Source organism: Rhinoraja longicauda, chromosome 10 (genome assembly GCF_053455715.1).
Source record: "Rhinoraja longicauda isolate Sanriku21f chromosome 10, sRhiLon1.1, whole genome shotgun sequence".
NCBI classification, from domain to species: Eukaryota; Metazoa; Chordata; class Chondrichthyes; order Rajiformes; family Arhynchobatidae; genus Rhinoraja; species Rhinoraja longicauda.
Genome location: NC_135962.1, coordinates 27,640,253 through 27,662,415, shown reverse-complemented (window position 1 = coordinate 27,662,415; position 22,163 = coordinate 27,640,253). Strand labels below are relative to the sequence as shown.

The window sequence follows — 22,163 nt, the reverse complement described above, 5'->3', positions numbered from 1 at the left end:
ATCCTCCTCCCTCCACACCTCCCACCTCCCTCCTCCCCCTTCCCTCCCTCCCGTCCTCCCGGTTACAATGGAAACCCTACGAGGACAGGCCCAACGGGGAAAGAGGGGAACTGGGAAAAGGGGAGGTCCCCCTCCTTCCCCCCTCCCCTCCCCTCCCAAACAGTTCACAGTACCTCCTCAATTAGCCTCAAAAGCTAGGGAGTAGAAATAGGTTTTGAGCCTGGACTTAAAGGAGTCGATGGAGGAGGCAGTTCTGATGGGGAGAGGGATGCTCTTTCAAACCTTCCCCTCTCTCCCTCCCCCCTCCCCCCCCTCCCCCCTTTCCGCCCTCCCCTTCCCCCCCCTCCCGCCCTCCCTTCCCCCCTCCGCCCTCCCCTTCCCCCCCTCCCTCCCCTCCTCCCTCCTCCCTCCCTCCCTCCCCTCCTCCCGGTTACAATGGAAACCCTACAAGGACGGGCACAACGGGGAAAGAGGGGTACTGGGAAAAGGGAGGTCCTCCTCCCTCCCCCCCTTCCTCTCCCCTTCCCCCCTCCCCCTTCCCCTCCCTCCCACCCCCTCCCTCCCCCCCCTACCCCCTCCCTCCCCCCCTCCCCTCCCCCCCCTCCCATCCCACAACGGGTAAAGAGGGGTACTGGGAAAACAGGTGGTCCCCTCCCCCCCTCCCTCCCCGCCTCCCGGTTACAATGGAAACCCTACGAGAACGGGCCCACTCGGTCTAGTCTATATACTACTAAAACTCAGATCTTGTATGTATATATATTTCACTGATGTCGGCTGAATACGGCAATGGCGGCAAAACGGTGAACCGTAGCGACACGGTTTTTGTACCGCCTTAATCACCATGCAGTTCGCTGCTGGAAAATGATGTTTTTATTTAATTCGGTCGCATATTTTTTAAGTTACAGAGGTTTAAAAGCGCTGCCCCCCCTCATTTATCGAAGTTTTGACAGAAGGGGGGCGCTGCGGTGCGGCTGTGCTCAGTACGCATGCGCGGAATCTCCTCACTCTGTACTCAGCACGCATGCGCGGCATCTCCTCACTCTCACCAAAACAATGGGCGCCGTTAGCGGCGCAAGGCCCGCGATCACCGGCTCACCTCTCCTCTCTCCCCTTGCTTCTCTCCTCTCTCCACACCCGGGAGAACATCTCCCCGCTATCCCCCCCCCCGGGCCTTTGAATGATGCGATCTCCAGCACCCCCCCCCCCCCCGGACCTTTCACTGTTCGGATCCCCCGCACCCCCCCCCCCCCCCCCCCCCCCCCCCCCGGGCCTTTAACTGATGCTAAGAGTGTGTCTGGGGGGGGGGGGTCTGAGAATGGGGACTGGGAGTGGGACAACAGGGGTCGTGCGGAGGGGACTTGGTGGTGGGGGAAAGAGGGGTACTGGGAAAAGGGGAGGTCCATATCCCTCCCCTCTCCCCCATCCCTCCCTCCTCCCCTCTCTCCCCCCCCCTCCCTCCCTCCACCAATACCACCCCATCTCTCATCACCTCCCCCCTCCCTCCCCCTCCATCCTCAACACATCCCTCCCTCCACCACTCCCTCCCCTCGATCACTCCACACCTCCCTCCCACAAACCTCCCTCTCCCTCCCTCCCCCCTTCACTCCCTCCCCCCCCCTCCCGGATACAATGGAAACCCTAAGAGGACGGGCCAAAGGGGAGAGTGTGGGGAGAGTAAGAGTGGGGATGGGGGAGGAGAGAATGGGGAGTGGGGAATGGGCAATGGGCCCAACGGGCCCACTTTGTCTAGCCGGTGAAATCGCGGGCTTGCGCCGCTAACGGCGTCCATTGTTTTGGTGCGAGTGAGGGAGATGCCGCGCATGCGTGTTGAGTACAGAGTGAGGAGATAATATATATATATAGAGATAGAGAGATAACTATATTTACTGAAAGAAAGGATAATGTAATCCTTTACATAGCCATTCAAAATAAGAATATGTTAAATTAGCAAGACTAATAGGCCACAACTGCTGTAGATGTGTAGGAAGGACCTGCAGATGCTGGTTTACACCGAAACAGATACAAAATGCTGGAGAAACTCAGCGGAACAGGCAGCATCTCTGGAGAGAAGGAATGGGTGACGTTTCAGGCCAAGACCATTCCAGACTGAGTCGGTGAGAGTCGGTGAGAGGGAGAGAAATGGAAGGGTAAGGTCTGAAAACAACAGATCAATGAGGATAAGTAAATGTAGAATGGTTCATTGTTAGCTGAGGAGAAGGTGATAACATGGCATACAATTAGTAATATTTAATCAGGAGGACTGTGGAGCCAGTCAAAGAATTAGGATGGGGAGGATGGAGAGAGAGGGAAAGCAAGGGTTACTTGTAGTTAGAGAAATCAATATTCATACCACTGGGTTGTTAACTGCCCAACCGAAATGAGGTGCTGTCCCTCCAATTTGCATCAGACCTCACTCTCACAGTGTAGAAGGCTCAGTATGAGAATGGGAGGGGGAGTTAAAGTGTTTAGCAACCTGTTTAGCAATTCTGTTTAGGTATGGAGGTCACGTAGGCCTAGGCAGACTGAGCAGAGGTGTTCAGCAAACGATCGCCAAGCCTACGCATGGTCATGCCGATATATAGGAATCCTCATCTGGAGCAGCCGATACAATAGATGAGGTTGGAGGAGGTGCAAGTGAATCTGAAAGGACTCTTGGGGTTTAGTTTAGGGTGGAAACAGGCCCTTCGGCCCATCTGGTCAACGCCACCCAGTGATCCAAGCACATTAGCACTATCCTACACCCACTAGTGACAATTTTTACATTTACCAACCCAATTAACCTACAAACCTGTACTTTGGAGTGTGGGAAGAAACTGAAGATCTCTGAGAAAACCCACAAAGGTCACGGGGAGAACATACAAACTCTGTACAGTCAGCATCTGTAGTCAGGATGGAACCCGGGTCTCCGGCTCTGCATTCGCTGTAAGGCAACACCTCTACCGCTGCGCCACCGTAACCGCCCACTTCCTTGGACGGAGTCGAGGGAGGAGGTATAGGGACAGGTGTTGCATCTCCTGCGGTTGCAGGGAAAAGTACCTGGGGAGGGGGTGGTTTGTGTGGGAAGGGATGAGAACCAGGGAGTTGTGGAGGGAACAGTATCAGTGGAAAAGGGTGGAAATGGTAAGATGTGACTTGTGATGAGATCCCGTTGGAGGTGGCGAAAATGCCAGAAGATTATGTGCTGTATGCGATGGCTGATAATAGTGAAAGTGAGGACTATGGGGACACTTGTCCCTGTTGCGACTGGGGGGAGGGAGAGCAAGAGTGGAGCTGCGGGATACCGAGGAGACCGATGTGAGGGCGTCGTCTATGATGGAAGAGGGGAAATCCCCATTCCCTGAAGAAAGAGGACATCTCGGATGTCCTGATTTAGAACACCTCATCTTGGGTGCAGATGCCGTGTAGATGGAGGAATTAGATGGATCTGCTATTGAAAAAGATTGGGCCAAATCTGATTTGAGCCTTAGCTACAATTTCTGCCTTCTGCCCAGTACTTCTGATTCATCTCTGGTGCAAAATGTATCTTGGTTTTAAAAGTATTCCATGATTTGGGCTTTGCAGCCTTCTCCTTGCAAAAGGGATGAAAACAAATTTTCCTGATGATTTATCTTTGAGTTTTTGGTACTAATATTAAAAGTATGCCTACTACAGGATTAAGGGTGGAATTGATCTTTTAAGTTCAAATAATGTTAATGAGTAAATAGATGTGATTTTACATAGTTGAAAAAAAATCACTGCAATAAAAAATATCATCAAATTTTAAGGAAAGTTTGATAGTACGTAAAAATTAACCTCTGATTAATTAGTGTTATCACATCTAGGTGCATGAGCGTAGTGAAGACATGGATTTTTTGTTGTTGATTGTTCGTAAACTTCTACGTACTAATTCACGGTCTATTAAGGTGAGCTGGTACAATATAACTCCTTCAAGGATGGAAATATATCTGTTACATACAATACATTGCAAATAGGTTATCTGGAGGAGCATGCCTGATCTCAATCAAAGGAGCATACATAATTCATAAGGCTCTGTCTTCCCCCACCACCCCGGTTCTCCAGTTTAAGTGTGCCAATCTTTATTATTTTTACTAGATGATGGAATTCATGTTAATTTGATATGGTAACTCCTAAACATACAGAAATGTTCACAGAAGCATAGCAAGGTTACAATATCGAAGGAGGCTTGGAAAGTCCAAATAGTCTCTGTATGGAAAGCATTCCAGTTAGTCTCACTTCCTCTTTTCCATAACCCTACTGATTCATTTCCTCCACAGGCTTGCCCAGCTCCCTTCATCCATACTGTCACTAATCACCTTCATTCCGAGTCCTCTAGTTGTACCAGTACCCCTCTGCTCTGCTGCACTACCATATGCTATGTAAATACTGTCCTGGTTTAACTTGGCAAAATGCAACACCTCTCACCTACCAAAGTTAAATTCCACCTGCCCTTCCTTTACCCATTTCCGCAGATCATCAAGATCCCTTTGTAATCTTGGATAACTCTCTTCATAGCATGATAACATCAATTTTGGTGTAATCTGAAAACCTTCTAACCATGTTAACAAAATTATCATACAGATTGTAAATATAATAATAATAATAATAATACATTTTATTTATATAGCGCTTTTCATATACTCAAAGATGCTTTACAGAGATTTTGGGAACATAGGGAAATTAATAAATAGATAAATAAGTAAATAAATAAATGAACAGAGAAAGGAGACAGAAGGTGAGGTGACCTTCAGTGGTTGAAGGCAGTACTGAACAGGTGAGACTTCAGCGATGTTTTGAATGTGGTGAGTGTGGGGGAGTCTCTAACGGTTTGGGGTAGTGAGTTCCATAGGGTGGGAGCAGCGATGGAGAAAGCCCTGTCCCCCCAGGATCTGAGTTTAGTCCGGATGTGGGGGGATAGGAGATTGGCAGCGGCAGAGCGGAGGGTGCAGGTGGGAGTGTGCCTGTGGAGGAGGTCGGTCAGGTAGGATGGGGCCAGGTTATGGAGGGCTTTGTAGGTTTTGAGGAGGATTTTGTACTGGATTCTCTGGGGGATGGGGAGCCAGTGGAGTTTATAAAGGACGGGGGTGATATGGTCACGGATCGAGGTGTGTGTGAGTAGACGGGCAGCGGAGTTTTGAATGTATTGAAGTTTATTGATGATTTTTTAGGGTGCGCCATAGAGGAGGCTGTTGCAGTAGTCCAGACGGGAGGTGATGAAGGCGTGGATGAGGGTTTCTGCAGCTGTGGAGGAGAGGGATGGACGGAGACGGGCAATGTTTTTGAGGTGGAAGAAGGCTGTCTTTGTGATGTGTTTGATGTGTTTGTCGAAGGAGAGGGTTTGATCAAGGATGATTCCAAGATTCCGGATGTGAGGTGAGGTGGATACTGGGAGACCATCAATGTTGAGGATGAAGTTTTGGGTGGATTTGGTGAGCATTTTTGGACCAATGATGATGATTTCAGATTTGTTGCAATTGAGTTTGAGGAAGTTTGATTGAAGCCAAGATTTTATTTCAGTAATGCAGTTTGTCAGTGTAGAGTGTGTGGTGGAGGAGATTGACTTGGTGGAGATGAGGAGCTGGATATCATCGGCGAAGCAGTGGAAGTTGAGACCATGACGGCGGATTAATTGACCAAGGGGGAACAGGTAGAGGATGAAGAGGAGGGGGCCAAGGACTGAGCCTTGGGGGACACCTTGGGGGAGGGGAGCGGTGGGGGATTTACAGTTGTTAATGGAGTGTCTTTCAGAGAGGTAAGATTTAAACCAGGATAGGGCTGTGCCGGTGATGTTAAGGGAGGTTTCAAGTCAGGTGAGGAGAATGGAGTGATTTATGGTGTCAAAGGCAGCGCTGAGGTCAAGTAGGATGAGGATGTTGAGGTTGCCAGCGTCGGAGGAGAGAAGAATGTCGTTTGTGATTTTGAGGAGTGCAGTTTCAGTACAGTGGTTTGAGCGGAATCCAGATTGGAAAGTTTCATACAGGTTATTGGTAGAGAGGTGGTATTTTAGTTGGGAAGCTACAGCACGTTCCAAAACTTTGGACAGAAAGGGTAGGTTGGAGATTGGTCTGAAGTTGTTTGGGGTGTCAGGGTTTAGGCCAGGTTTTTTCAGAATGGGGGTGACAGCAGCGATTTTGAGGGATGGCGGGACGATGCCAGTGGACAGGGAGGAGTTTATTGTTGCAGTGATAAGTGGAGAGAGAGCAGGAAGGCAGGCCTTGACAAAGCTGGAGGGGATGGGGTCCAGAGAGCAGGTGGCAGTTTTTATTCCTGTGAAGAGGTCAGAGAGGTCGGTGGTGGAGATTGGGGAGAACTGAGGCAGGGGCTGACAGGATAAGGGGGGGCAGGTGGTTTGAGGGGGAGCAGGTGCGTTGGTGGTTAAGGTGCTGTAGATGTTGTCTATTTTGCTTTGGAAGAATGAAAGGAAAGTGGTGCATTTGTCAACTGTGAATGATTGGGAGATGGTGTCCAGGGGGCTGAGGAGTTTGTTTATTGTAGAGAAGAGTGTTTTTGGGTTTCCGGAGCCAGAGTGAATTATTTGAGAGTAGTAGGTGGAGTGGGCATGGGAGAGGGCATCTTTATAGTGCTGTATGTGGTCTTTGTAGGCTTGGGAGTGAATTGTGAGACCTGTTTTGTTGCGGAGTCTTTCAAGTTGACGGGCATGAGTTTTCATCACGCGGAGTTCAGGGGTAAACCAGGGAGCAGAGTGGGTGAAGGAAACTGTTTTGGTTTTTATAGGTGCAAGCTGGTCGAGGCAGGAGGAGAGAGTGCGGTTGTAGTAGTCAGTGAGGTCAGAGGGGCTGTGGAGATCAACGAAGGGAGAGGCGGACATTATTTCAGAGAGGGAGGATGAGAGCGAGGTAGGTGAAACAGAGATCAGCTTGCGGAAGTTTATTTTGCGTTTTTGCTTTGGAGCTGGGGTGGGAATGTTGACGGACATGGTGATGGCTAAGTGATCAGAGAGGGTGGGGTCGGAGCCAGAGAGGTGATGTAAATTTAGTCCAGTGGAGCAGACAAGGTCCAGAATGTGCCCACGGTTATGGGTGGGAAAACTTACGTGTTGAGTGAGGTTAAAGCAGTTGAGTATTTCAGTGAAGTCAGCGGTTATTGTGGAGTCAGTGGAGTCCATGTGGATGTTGAAATCACCGAGGAGGAGGATTGAGGGGGAGAGAGAACAGAACTGGGTCAGAAAGTCAGAGAAGTCAGAAAGGAATGATGGGTGTGGTTTGGGAGGGCGGTAGACAACTGCCATGACTAATTTTGTGTGGCCAGAGAGTTTGAAAGCCAGGTGTTCAAATGACGGAGCAGATGAGATGGAGATGAGGTTGATCTTGAAGTCCTGTCGGTGAATTACGGCAATCCCACCACCTCGGCCTTCCGAGCGTGGTTTATTGATGTAGGAGTATCCGTTGGGTGTAGTGAGGTTGAGTGAGAGGTAATCCAGAGGTTGTTGCCAGGTTTCTGTCAGACAGAGGAAGTCCAGTTTATTTTCCAGGATGAAGTCATTTAGAATGAGGCTTTTATTGTTGAGGGACCGGATGTTGAGCAGAGTGAGCTTCATGTTGCTTTGTATGGTGTGGATGGACACGGGTGATTTAGCCAGGGCTTGTAGACAGGGGGCACGCTCGTGTGCGTTGTTGTGATGATGTAATGGACGAGTGGAAGTCCGATCAGCTGACCAGAGTGCAGGGATGGAGTGACCGGTCTGGGAGTAGACAAACTTGTGACCGGAGCCTCTGTGGGTGTATTTGGGTCGTCGTAGAAGTCCGTGGTTGATGATGGCAGAGATGCATGTCGGAGTGGAGTGGCAAACAACAGTTGAGCCAGTTCTGATCCCAGTGGCACACCACTGGCCACAGGCCTCCAATCTGAATAACAGCCATCCACTACTACCCTCTGACTTCTCCCAAGCTAATTTTATATCCAGTTGGCTAGCTCACTCTGGATCCTAATGAGAAAATTTTCCAGGACGTGCTTAACAAATTCCGCATATCAAAGGCAATCCTAGTCAATATGGGGAACGTTGGAATCACCTACTATTACCACCTTATTATTGTTCTGATATATTTGTTCCTCTAATTCCTGCTAACCTTTGGGGGGGCCTGTAATATAATCTAAATGATTACCCCCTTATTTCTAAGTTCTATGCTTAGCGCCTAATTAGTAGAATTCTCCTTGGTTGCAGACAGCAAATGTATTGTGCATTCATGTGTTGTATTCCACTTGTGAAATTTGGTTCCATTGACTAAAATGCGCCCACATTTTGGAAAATTAAGTAGGACGAGTGTTTTGCATAATTTTATACCCGTTGTATGAAAACATTGCTTTGGCACCCAAACAAATACTGCCTTTATAATTCTGCAACTTACAAAAGAGATACAAAGATAAGGAGGAATTTCCTTTAATCAGAGGGTGATGATTCTGTGGAGTTTGTTTGGCTGTCGCAGGCAAGACATTGGGTAGTTTTAAAACAAATTAATAGATTTTTGATGAGTGAAGACTTCAAAGATTACAGGGAGAAGACAGGAGAATGGTAGAATAGACTCAATGGGTCGAGTCTTTTTACTATACTCTGTATCTTCCCCTTTATCTATTGAACTTGAATTTGTCTTGATTGTATTCTTGTATAGTATATCTGATATGATTGGATTGCATGGAAAAACAAAGCTTTTTAATGTATCACACACAGTACATGTGACAATAATAAATATAAACCAAAGTTTTCAATGTTCTTTCTGTATACAACATTACACGTTCGCATGTGGAATGTTTTTTTTAGTTGTGGTCTTGTAAAACATTCTGGATTTAATCTATTATGTATTTCATGAAAACTTGGCTCCAACTTGAAATCAGCGTTTCTTAATTGCAGGTGATCTTAATGTCTGCGACCATTAATTGCATGGAGTTTGCAGACTATTTTGCAGTGCCGTTCCATAATAGCCTGACCCCAGCATATGTATTCCAGGTGGAGGGAGCCCCGCACACCATTGATGAATATTATCTCGATGATCTCCAACATCTTATTCACTACCCGGTAAGACAACTTTGAAAGAAAATCTTGAATATAGTTTAGGAAAACAACTGTATTTCTACAAAGTAACATTTCTTTCTTTGATTTTCTGAAAATGATCAGCACAGAACTACATAATTTAACTTCAATGTTTTAAATTAGATTTAACAGTTATGTGTGACTAGTCATCTTATGACATTTTGGCTGAGGCCTCAATTTAACAAAATGGTTTGAGTTGAGAATATGTGTAAACATATGTAAATTGACCGCCTTTAAATAACTTACCAGCTAATTTTTAGTGGTTCACAAGTTATAGGAGTAGAATTAGGTCATCCAGCACATCGAATCTACTCTGCCATTCAATCATGGCTGATCTTTGCCTCTTAATCCCATTTACTGCCTTCTCCCCAAAACCTTTGATACCCGTTCTAATCAAGAATTTGTCTATCTCTGCCTTAAAAATACTGACTTGGCCTCCACAGCCCTCTGTGGCAATGAGTTCCACAGATGAACTATCCTCTGACTAAAGAAGTTCCTCCTCACCTCCTTTCTAAAAGAGCACCCTTTAATTATGAGGCTAGACACTTCCACCAGTGGAAACATCCTTTCCGCATCCGCTCTATCTATGCCTTTCATTATTCTGTAAGTCTCAATGAGGTCCCCCCTCAATCTTCCAAACTCCAGCGAGTGGGGGCCCAGTGCTGTCAAGCGCTCATCATATGCTAACCCACTCATTCCTGGAATCATTCTTGTAAACCTCCTCTGGGCACTCTCTGGAGCCAGCACATCCTTGCTCAGATATGGGGCCCAAATTTGCAAGGGTTTTCCCCATTTGGTTTTAGTAGTTTGCTGACCAAGCAAATTTTGCTGTATAATAAATGTTGTGAAAATTATTAATTCTGCAAATATTGATGATACCAATTTAACACAAGGGCCCCTTAATATTCTGAGCAAGAAGGAAGAGCGAGGCAGTCAGAGGAATCAGGAATGCTGACTGTCAGAGAGGTATCAGAAGAGAAGATTTTGAAACTGAATCTTAATTGATGTATTTTCCCTTAATACACCAGTATTATTGACTCATTTAAATAACAAGTAAACCTTTTGGCTGAATATGAATGTATCCCCTACTAAATTCCAAGAAAAAGTTGCATCACGGCCTGGTTCAGCAACCTGAATGCCCAGGATTGAAGAAGATTGCAAAAAGTGGTGAACATTGTCTGATCTAACACGGGTACTGACCTCCCCACCATTGAAGGTTCTGCCTCAAAAAGGCAGCCTGCATCATTAGAGACCCACACCACCCTGGCCACACTCTCATTTCACTCCTGCCATCGGGAAGAAGGTATAGGAGCCTGGAAACTGTAACGTCCTGGTTCAGGAGCAGCTTCTTCCCTGCAACCATCAGCCTTTTAAACACAACAACCTCCAAATAGGCTCCAAACTATATAGATTTGATAATATTATTTTTGACTTTGCACTATTATTTATTTGTCTGTTTGTTTTTATGTGTGTGTGTGTACTGAACATTTTTGTTTATTATGGGTTTTAAGGAGTAATATTTTTACATATATGTTGTACTGATGCAAGTAAGAATTTCATTGTTCTGTTTCAGGACATACGGCAATAAAATCCTCTTGATTCTTGAAACATGGAATAGCAATTCTAAATTTCATTATCTTAGTTGTTTTTATGTTACCTTGCATTATAGGAATAGGAATAATTTATTGTCACATGTGACTGGGCACAGTGAAATTCTTTGCTTGCATACACAATGTATACAAATAGCCAGCGCTGACAAAGTTACGAAGCACGCCAGCTCCTCCTTTTGTCCCCCAACACCCCCCTCCCCCCGGCAACTGTTCCCCCACGCCAGGTCCCCAATTGTCCTTTGTTCTCCCTCACAACAGTCCCCCCATGCCTGGTCCTCCATTGTTCTTCCCGTCCCCCCTCAAGGCAGTCCTCCACGTTCTCATCGACCACGGGTCGACCCCCGAGGCAATGCCGCTGCCACAAGGCTTCACCAACGCCGAGCCCCAATCGCTGCAAGGCTTTCACCACCGAGGCCCCATCGTCGCGAAGTTTCACTGCTGCCACCGCTTCGCCGCCGAGGCCTCACCGCTGCCGACGCCCCACTTCATGCCTCCGCTGACCTGGGCCCCGGCCGCGGGCTCCGTCAGCCACTCCACCGACCCGGAGTCCGACCTGCGAGGCCCCGACCCGGGCTTTACGCGGCGATCTGGGAGGCATCGAGACCGCAGCGCCTCGATAAAGGCCTCCGACCGCATTCCCAGTCCACAGCCGCTGGGAAGCCTTCTGTCCGGATGGCCCGTCGGGAAGATGTATATATGATCCTGTAAGAAAATAACTGCAGATGCTGGTACAAATCGAAGGTATTTATATCACAAAATGTTGGAGTAACTCAGCAGTATGTATGATTCTTGTCATTTAAATCCTAGGTTGCACCTTCATTTACCAATGATCCAAAAATTGCCCCAGAGGTCTACAATATAGCTGAAACTCTGATTCTCTATTTTGATGAATTAGAAAGTGAACAAAACGGGTAAGCGACAATTCAGGAATTTAATTTAATTTGGTTGCTGCAGTACTTTTGTCTACTGCCTCTTTATCAGTGAATGCTTTTGATTATGCACTTAATGTCTGAAGCAAATATTAATGATTGTATTAACGTATCATTTAATTTTAATAGATCGACAGGAATGAACTTGAACCGTGGCAGTGTATTAGTATTTTTGCCAGGTACTTTTTAAACATTAAGTCTCAAGAAAGGACTATGCAGAAATAATCCACCCAATCCCATCTAATGAGAGCCTCAAGCATATTTAGGAGGCAAATGTTGAATTCTTTAAGTATTGATTTTAAATCACAATGTCATAGATAGTTATTTATGTGAGTAGGAGCTGTTCGTGTTTCAAAAGGCCTTTCTTGGGAAGCTGTAGAATTAATCTTTATCTCGGTTCTGAAACCGGTGAAACTCAAAACAGACCAAGTATAATTCATACTAGAATCTGCTTTCTAACATATGGTAAATGTGATTTGGCTGCTGTTCTTACTATCTGAAGTTGCATCAAATTAATAGTTTGCTTGTCACTGCCAACGTAGCTTTACTTTAATATATTTTATTAACTTAATACACATAATTAATACACAATCGCATGTGTTGCGATTTTTATTTTTCCGACACGGCTGTTGTCAGGTAAAATTATTTAAAATGAAGCTTTGTCCTTGCTTCTTTACAAGGACAGCTGTTGTATTCAAATTGCAGATGTTTCTATGACTTGCTTGACTACTTTTTTGTTTTAATGTCTTTATTCGGTCTTATTGCTTGATATTATTGAACACCTGTAATCATTCAAAAAATTTAAAGTCAGATTACTTTGCATATTACCATTGATTTTCTTTGTTTTTGTTACCTTACACAGTAAAATGAAATTTGAAAAAGATTATTCTGGTGGGTAATTTTTGTCTCAACGTTCATTCTCTCTAACACTGCCACTTGTCACCTTCCTTTTCTTTTCTATCATAACATTTCTTAAGGTTTGGCAGAAATAAATTACATGTATGAGGTCCTCACATCAATGGTTCAGAAGAGGTAAGGGTTTTTTGATAATTTTTACCGTAACGTGTATCAAGAAAAAAAACCTGAAAGTTTTTAGTCTATATTGCTTGCTCAACAACTGTTTTCTATGAATTTAAAGGCATCTTGAGAGATATATCTGCCTTCAAGGCTGACCAGCCATGATCACATTGAATGGCGGTGCTTGCTCGAAGGGTCGAATGGCCTACTCCTCCACCTATTGTCTATTGTTTTCAAATGCAAGTCTTTGTAAACCACAAACTTTTGTCAAAGTACTGATGGCGCAATGTATTGATATTTGAAACTAATACAACACTCTCAGTCTAGGTTAGGTAAGGGGGAAGTGCAGTGAGACCTGGGAGTCCTTGTACACCAGTCACTGAAAGTTGACGTGCAGGTATAGCAGGAAGTGAAGAAAGCTTCATAACGAGAGGATTTCAGTATAGGAGTAAAGAGGTTCTTCTGCAGTTGTATAGGGCCCTGGTAAGACCACATCTGGGGTATTGTGTACAGTTTTGGTCTACTAATTTGAGGACGGACATCCTTGTAATTGAGGCAGTGCAGCCATAGGTTCACGAGATTGATCCCTGGGATGGCGGGACTGTCATATGAGGAAAGATTGAAAAGACTAGGCTTGTATTCACTGGAGTTTAGAAGGATGAGAGGGGATCTTATAGGGACATATAAAATTATAAAAGGACTGGACAAGCTAGATGCAGTAAAAATGTTTCCAATGTTGGGCGAGTCCAGAACCAGGGACCACAGTCTTAGAATAAAGCGGAGGCCAATTAAACTGAGGTGAGAGTTTGGAATTTGTGGAACACTCTGCCACAGAGGGCAGTGGAGGCCAAATCACTGGATAGATTTAAGAGAGAGTTAGATAGAGCTCTTGGGGCTAGTGGAATCAAGGGATATGGGGAGAAGGCAGGCACGGGTTATTGATTGTGGATGATCAGCCATGATCACAAAGAATGGCGGTGCTGGCTCGAAGGGGTGAATGGCCTCCTCCTGCACCTATTTTCTATGTTTCTATGTTTCTCTCAATGTATTTCAATGTCCATTTCTTCATTGTAGGCAATAAAAATGATCCAGTATTGTGAAACTGAAACAGTTAATATTAAAAAAAAAAAAATTTGCATTGCTATTGGACTCACTTCAATGTCTTACTGCTGTATTGATTTTCTGGAATGTTTTTACACCAATCAAATTGGGAAAGTCAGAGTGATGGAACCTTTAGAAACAAAGAAGGAGTTTTTTACGTAAAAACAAATAACTCCAGATGCTGGTTAATACTCAAAATGACACAAAGTGCAGGAGTAACTTAGTGGGCCAGGCAGCATCTCTGGAGAACATGGACAGGTGATTTTTTTTTTGGTTAAGACCCTTCTGAATCTCGTCTTGACCCGAAACGTCACCTTTCCATGCTCTCCAGAGATGTTGCCCATCCTGCTGAGTTACTCCTGCATTTTATATCCGTTTGGGCTTTACATGTGTCTTTGCTGTGTCTTTAAGCAAGTATCAAATTATTCTCAATTGCCAACTATTTCTTCAGAGATGTAGATTTCCTTAAGAAATTTCTTTGTTTTTTTAATTACCGAAGGAGTGTTTTGAATTTAAAAAGTGATTAAATGATTTGTTTTTATTGTCCCCTCAGGAATTATCAGTGTATTATAATTTAGCATTATCTGCAATATGTAGTCTGTCTGCAGGTGGCACTCTGATAGAAATTTTGAATATCTGCAATGTCACTATATCAGTAGCTAAGGTGCATCTTTTTTTAAACACAGTGCACACAGACTGTTAACAAAATAGCTGCAATTTGTAAGAAGCCCAATTTATTCCCATGTATGGAAAATAAACATTTTAAAATCCAATCTTCAACGGTAAGAATTTCCTTGGTGGCACATCTTAGCCTTGCTGCTTCACAGGAGTCAAGTACTTCATTACATCAGTTACTCTTTGACATTAGGTCTTTACCATGTTACAAATTGCAGTTTAAATAATGTGTCACTTTGCAAAAAATAAAATAAAATTGACAATGTTTCAAGCATTAGAAATCTAGGCAAGCTTGCACTTCATAGTAAATTACATCCTGGCATCTGCTTCAATCTGAAAATATTTAAACTCTTACAGCAAAATTTTGCATTAGCTTTGTGAAACTGGAAATGAATTAAGAATGACTAAAAATGGAGTAACTCAGCAAGCCAGGCAGCATCCACGGAGAGCATGGATTGGTGACATTTCTGGTTGGGACCCAAAGACGAAATTGCGGAGTATTTGGATAGCAGTAACAGGATCGTTCTGAGTCAGCATGGATTTACAAAGGGGAAATCATGCTTGACTAATCTTCTGGAATTTTTTGAGGATGTAACTAGAAAAATTGACAGGGGAGAGCCGGTGGATGTGGTGTACCTCGACTTTCCGAAAGCCTTCGACAAGGTCCCACATAGGAGATTAGTGGGCAAAATTAGAGCACATGGTATAGGGGGTAGGGTACTGACATGGATAGAAAATTGGTTGGCAGACAGAAAGCAAAGAGTGGGGATAAATGAGTCCCTTTCAGAATGGCAGGCAGTGACGAGCGGGGTACTGCAAGGCTCAATGCTGGGACCGCAGCTTTTTACAATATACATTAATGACTTAGATGAAGGGATTAAAAGTACCATTAGCAAATTTGCAGATGATACAAAGCTGGGTGGTAGTGTGAGCTGAGAGGAAGATGCTATGAGGTTGCAGGGTGACTTGGACAGGTTGTTTGAGTGGGCGGATGCATGGCAGATGCAGTTTAATGTGGATAAGTGTGAGGTTATCCACTTTGGTGGTAAGAATAAGAAGGCAGATTATTATCTGAATGGTGTCAGGTTAGGAAAAGGGGACGTACAACGAGATCTGGGTGTCCTAGTGCATCAGTCATGGAAAGGAAGCATGCAGGTACAGCAGGCAGTGAAGAAAGCCAATGGAATGTTGGCCTTCATAACAAAAGGAGTTGAGTATAGGAGCAAAGTTGTGTAGGGCCCTAGTGAGACCGCACCTGTGTGGAATACTGTGTGCAGTTTTGGTCTCCAAATTTGAGGAAGGATATTGTTGCTATTGAGGGCGTGCAGCGTATGTTTAATAGGCTAATTCCCGGAATGGCGGGACTGTCATATGTTGAAAGACTGGAGCGGCTAGGCTTGTATACACTGGAATTTAGATGAGAGGGGATCTTATCGAAACATATAAGATTATTAAGGGGTTGGACACGTTAGAGACAGGAAACATGTTCCCAATGTTGGGGGAGTCCAGAACCTGGGGCCACAGTTTAAGAATACGGGGTAGGCCATTTAGAACGGAGATGAGGAAAAACTTTTTCAGTCAGAGAGTTGTAAATCTGTGGAATTCACTGCCTCAGAATGCAGTGGAGGCCAATTCTCTGAATGCATTCAAGAGAGAGCTAGATAGAGCTCTTAAGGATAGCAGAGTCAGGGGTTTGGGGAGAAGGCAGTAACGGGGTACTGATTGAGAATGATCAGCTATGATCACATTGAATGGCTCGAAGGACCGAATGGCCTCCTCCTACACCTATTGTCTATAAACCAGCATCTGCAGTTCCTACTTTTCCTTCAAATTAGAAGTGTCGTTGAGACAATAAAGGCTGCACAATTTTCTTAAGGTGCATTCTTACTATAAAACTCAAAGTACATTATTCTAATTATAGGCTGCATGTATATCCACTGCACTCAAGTGTGACCTTGGAAGAACAAAGTAATGTGTTCCTAACCCCTGTACCAGGTTATCGAAAGGTAAGAGTAACCTTTACCTTACTCTTGGTGCATTTTGGGTTGAAACCCTGCATCAGATCATAAAGCTTTGGAATTTCCTTGCGAGGAGTATTATTGATGGATGTTTAAATATTGAGGGGATTGGGCAGGAAAATGGTCCAGAATGGCACAGTGGGCTTTCAGGCTTCCATAGCTGTAATTTGCCTTTTGAAATAGTGCCTTGGTTTACTTTAATATATTGTCATGTGTGCAGAGGTACAGTGAAAAACCTTTGTCGCATACAAACCAGTCAGCGGAAAGGCTATACACGATTGCAATCGAGCCGTCCACAGCGTGCAGATCTGCTGTTGGAGTGGTGGTTTAAAAGAGTAGAGCGATTGTAATGCGTTTTTGCGTATCCACTTCTGGGACCAGCATGCAGAGAGTCGCCTGGCTTTGGCACCATTTTAGATTAGATCCTGTTAAAGCCTTATCACTATTTAGATTTATTATGCTATAAGCTTGTTGTAGATATAATGACATTTTAATGTGCATATCTTTCACACTGGACCATTGTTCTATTTTTCATTTGCAAAATAGATTATTTTGTCAACAAGTATTGCTGAAAGCTCTGTCACAGTTGCCGATGTTAAATACGGTAAGGCCTCATCGGTATGTCTTATTGAGAAATTTTGTTAGTTATGACTAAATTTTGAATTATTTGAAAATGTGGGGATGCCCATTTAAGATGCAGATAGGGCAAAATTTTTATCTAAGCATCTTGAGTCATTGGAACTTCTCAGAGTAGTGGAAGCAATTCTTCGATTTTTTTCAGGTAGAAGTTGATAGATTCTTGATGGGCAAGGGATGAAAGATTACTATGAATAGAAAAGAATGCGGAGTTGATTTTTGAAAGGGATCAGCAGAGATCTCTAACTGGCAGAACAGTCGAGGGCTGAATGGTCTTCCTGCTCCTAATTGTGCAAGCAAGACTTTCAAAATTTGGGAAGGACATGTACTAAGATTAGACTTTGTAGGCTGAATGACTGCATTAAACCAATAGCCAGATATAGACTAGTTCAATCGGGCAGCTCAGTGACGCAGCAATAGAGTTGCTGTCTTTCAGCACCTGAGATCCGGGTTCCATCCTGACTACGGGTGCTTTCTGTACGGATTTTGTATGTTCTCCCTGCGGCCATGTGGGTTTTCTCCGGATACTCCAGTTTCCTCCCACGTTACAAAAACGTGCAGGTTTGTAGGTTAATTGGCTTCTCTAAAGTGTCCCTGGTGTGTTGGATGAAATGGGTGATTGCTGGTCAGCATGTACTTGGTTCGTCTGTTTCCACGTTGTATCTGTAAACTAAACTAACCTAATCTCAATTCTCGGCTTTCTGTCCATTGATTAATAATCTGGCCTCGCCGCTCGCCTGGCCGCTCGCCTCGCCTGGCCTGGCGCCTCGCCTGGCCTGGCGGCTCGCCTGGCCTGGCGGCTCGCCTGGCCTGGCGGCTCGCCTCGCCTGGCCTGGCCTCGTTGCTCGTCTGGCCTGACTCGCCACTCGCCTGCCCTCGGCTCTCCTGCCCTCGCCTCGCCGCTCGCCTGGCCTGGCCTCGCCGCTCGCCTGGCCTGGCCCCACCACTGGCCTGGCCCCGCCCTGCCGCTCACCTGGCCCCGCCCTGCCGCTCGCCTCACCCTGCCGCTCGCCTGGCCCCGCCCTGTCGCTCGCCTGGCCCGCCCTGTCGCTCGCCTGGCCCCGCCCTGTCGATCGCCTGGCCCTGCCCTGCCGCTATAAATAGCAGATAGCATGATAGGCCTGACATTGTACATGTAGTCCAAGAAGTACAAACTTGTAAATAATAGTTTTTTACACATGAATGTAGTGCAACGGGTAAACGCATTTGGTGTGCATACTTTTTTTTGCAGAAAAGTTGCATTACGTGCCGAATTATGAATTTTGATGTAAAATTATGAATTTTGGACATCAAAATTATGAATTTGTAAAATCAAATGATGGGAGGTCTGACATTGGAAACAGGAGAGACCATTCAACTCTTTGAACCTGCGCTGCCATTCATTGTGTTCATGGCTGATCGTCCAAATCATTACCCTTTTCCTCCTTTCATCCTATATCTCGTATATTATGAGCCGCTGTGCTTTTAATGCCATTCGTTCCAATACTGGGCAATATGGTGGCTGTATCAAGTAATTTTCCAGTATTGGAGTGAATGGCATCAAAATACATTGTGCATTTTCTGACATGGAAAAAATCAACAAAAGAACAACCGCCAAAAGGAACTAGTTCATTACCTGGAGAAGCCTGTACTCTGTCCTTTCACTGAAGCATCATCTAGACCCTGTTAAACATGTTTCTGGATTTCAATGCAACATCTATGTTAGTTACTAATAATAATATATTCCTTTATTCGTCCCACACCGGGGAAATTTACAGTGTTACAGCAGCAAAGTGGATAGCAGGAGATCATTCATTATAAATCAAAGATACATAAATTGTCATCAGTTTTTTGTGTGTTCTTAGCTGTTATTGTTGACTCGTCTGCTGGGAGCAGTGCTGGTTGTGCAGTCTCACAGCAGCGGGAAGGAAGGACCTCCTATATCTCTCCTTCACGCAGTTGGGGTGAAGGAGTCTATCACTGAAGGAGCTGCTCAGTGCAGTGACAGTCCTGCATGGGGTGGGAGTCGTTGTCCAGCAGCGATGTTAGCTTTGCCATCATCCTCCTCTCTCCCACCATCTGCACTGAGTCGAGGGGGCCACCCAGGAAAAAGCTGGCCTTTTTATTGTTGAGGTAAACACCCAGGTACTTATAAGAATCCACCCTCTCGATGTCCATTCCCTGGATGTTCACCGGTGTCAGGGGGACCTGGCTGCGCCTGCGGAAATCTACCACCATCTCCCTGGTTTTCCCCGCGTTGATCCGGAGGCAGTTCCGCTGGCACAAGTCCACAAACTCCTTGATCAGTTCTCTGTACGCCCTGTCCTCGTCGCCCGTGATGAGGCCGACGATGGCAGAGTCGTCGGAGAACTTCTGTAGCTAGCAGTCTGCAGAGCTGTGCCCGAAGTCCCCAGTGTACAGGATGAACAAGAATGGAGCTAGCACTGTTCCCTGCGGAACCCCAGTGCTGCAGACCACCCTGTCCGAGACCAGGTCCTTTGTCTCCTTAAGTTACTTAAGTCTCCAAGGCCTTGTCACCTCTCCATTTCTGGTCATTGTTCTTGATCACTAAAAAACTATTGAGATGTAGGCATGTGAAATTGCCAGAGAAGTGTGGATAGATTTTTGAGGTTCTTATTCATTAATCTGATTGGGGTTGTTCCTTGTTATATTTTTCTTGTATGATGCCGTGGAGAATTGCAACTGGTTTTGAGTCATAATCACATATCTTCATTGTCATACAAGATACCTGTATGTGAAAACAAACCATTAGAATATGTCTGTTGGGACAGTTTTGAACAGGATTTTATTAAAATATTTGGGGTTTTTTGCAACATTAATCATGTATTTCTATCTGGCAATCAGTTTGATAAAAGTGATACTTGTATTTTTCTTGTTCTAACATTTCTAGTGATAGACTTCTGTTTAACACGCATTCTGATTTGTGATGAAGACACAAAGTACCAGAGCCTTTGTTTGAGCTGGGCCTCAAAGATGAGTTGTAATCAGAGGAAAGGTAAGAAATAGTGCAATGCAGTTATTCACATTTTGAATGTTGACAAAAAATGCCATAGCTTGTGCAAGTCAGAGGCTAGTTTCTTGCAGGAAATTATTTGAATCTTGACTCATAAAACCTTTTTGCCATCTGCAGGGCTTATTTAGAACTAGTCTCTTTGGCTGCATGTGCAGAACCACCAAAACTGGAAAGTGATACTATTCAATACAAAGCAGTCCACTTGATTGATACCAAATCCACATCTCTGAATGTCACCTTTCACCAACAAGCCAGTAGTGCTGTATAGATCCTCTACTAAAATGTATTGTGGCTCTGTCTGAGGCTATTTCAACAGCACCTTCCCAAATCCTCCACTGAGAAATGCAATGGCAGTGTCTGTATGGAACAGTCCTGTCTGCAATTTCTTGAAATTTCACATCTTCACTTGGAAATATATTTTTATTGCTGCGTCAGAATTACAACAATACTGTGAGAGTACTTGTACCAGAAGAACTGTTCAAAAGATATCAAACAAATGGCAACGAGTTATGTGCAGTAAATGCCAGCTTCAATGACATCCTCATATTATACACAAATGTAAAAGGGTGGGTTTCGACGTTTCAAATATTTCCAATCATTTGTTATATTTATTCAAAGAACAAGCTGTTGAATTTGCTGCAAATTTTCTTTCTCAGCCAATTTTATTTATACATCAAATAGGCCGCGCCGGTCGTGTTTCAAAAGGATACTGCTATCGATTAGTGACAAAAGATTTCTGGACACACTGTATTCCTGATCATGCAATACCAGAGATGCAGGTACTGATCCCTTTTACCAAGGGGGGAAAACATTTGTGCTAAATAAGTAGAAACAAGGAACTACATATGCTGGTTCACAAAAAAGACACTGCGAGTCAGTCAGCATCCCTGGAAAACATCTGCTCTCACTTAGAAATAAGACTATTTTATGCATTATTACCTAATTGAATGCTGGATTGTGTTGACAGATCAAGCACACTCTCTTGTTATAATTGTAAATTAAAATTTTACATTGGTAATATTGTGTGAAAGGCATTTCATTGCTCTCGGGTATATTTATGTATGTTTCTATTATACATTTATTTCTAAATATAAAGAAATTTATTGATGCTGATGATATATTGATAAATACAAAACTATAAATGTTTGTGTCTCTTTATAAATTTCTCAGCGTTGCCCATTAGGCAGTACTGTACTGAAAGTAAAATTACTGAATATGGGGGAACCAAGAGCATTGTTGGCTTCTGCTCTATCTCCACCTAATCTGAAGGAGATTGAACGCACTGTCCTGCTACTAAAAGAGGTAACTAGTTGATTAGTCTCTAACAATTGATCCTTTGCCACATTTTTTTTCTCTTCACAAAATGTCATTGCTTCATTTAAATGAAATGTGAAAGATTAACTTTAATAACATGCGATCATCTAATATAGAAAATAATTACCATTTGCCTGTGATGTTTCTTCAAATGGCAAAAACACTAATTGAGCTGTTTTGACTTTTTCTTCACCAAGGTGGGAGCACTCTCTGTTGAAATAAAAGGAATAGAAAACCCATACGATGGAGATCTAACTTTCTTAGGAAGAGTGTTAGCATATTTGCCTGTGGATCTCCTATTAGGAAAACTTGTAGTTTTAGGACATGTTTTTGGTTGTTTGGAAGAATGTCTTATTATTGGTAAGTATATAGAAACCTAGATGGAGTGCAGATGCTGACGAAATTAAAAGCAAATTGCAAATCTTTTTACAAGAACTCATTCCAAATAAACTTTTTTTTCTTTTCAGCTGCTGCCCTTTCATTGAAAAACTTCTTTGCAATTCCTTATAAGCAGCACCTTGAAGGATACAGGTACACTTGATTTTTTTTCCAGAAGCTGTAATGAGAAGGACGAGGAGAAAGAAGGGTAGCGGAAAAGCGAAATGAGTGACAGAAAGAATGCCAAGCTAATATAATGCTTATCCTCCATTTTCATTATAAAAAGCTGAATATTTGCTACATTTTCAGTACAAGAAACTGAATGTTTTGTTTCAACTGAGAATATTTGTTCAGCTGCCCATGCAACCTTCAACCATTTTAATATTCCAATACCAGGCCAAACCCCGATCTGCACCTGTCTTTCTTTAA

General features: G+C 44.1%; 1 protein-coding gene across 1 annotated transcript in view; it reads left to right on the top strand.

Annotated features, from left to right (window-relative positions):
* tdrd9 (tudor domain containing 9) overlaps positions 1-22,163 on the top strand; it is a 75,196-nt gene that overhangs the window by 15,759 nt on the left and 37,274 nt on the right. Inside the window, exons 6-16 of the mRNA XM_078407149.1 lie at positions 8,864-9,028; positions 11,461-11,564; positions 11,712-11,761; positions 12,560-12,614; positions 16,297-16,381; positions 16,940-16,997; positions 19,920-20,024; positions 20,724-20,821; positions 21,213-21,344; positions 21,554-21,716; positions 21,824-21,887. Coding sequence (XP_078263275.1) covers positions 8,864-9,028; positions 11,461-11,564; positions 11,712-11,761; positions 12,560-12,614; positions 16,297-16,381; positions 16,940-16,997; positions 19,920-20,024; positions 20,724-20,821; positions 21,213-21,344; positions 21,554-21,716; positions 21,824-21,887 — 1,079 coding nt within the window. The remainder of the gene's footprint in view (positions 1-8,863; positions 9,029-11,460; positions 11,565-11,711; positions 11,762-12,559; positions 12,615-16,296; positions 16,382-16,939; positions 16,998-19,919; positions 20,025-20,723; positions 20,822-21,212; positions 21,345-21,553; positions 21,717-21,823; positions 21,888-22,163) is intronic.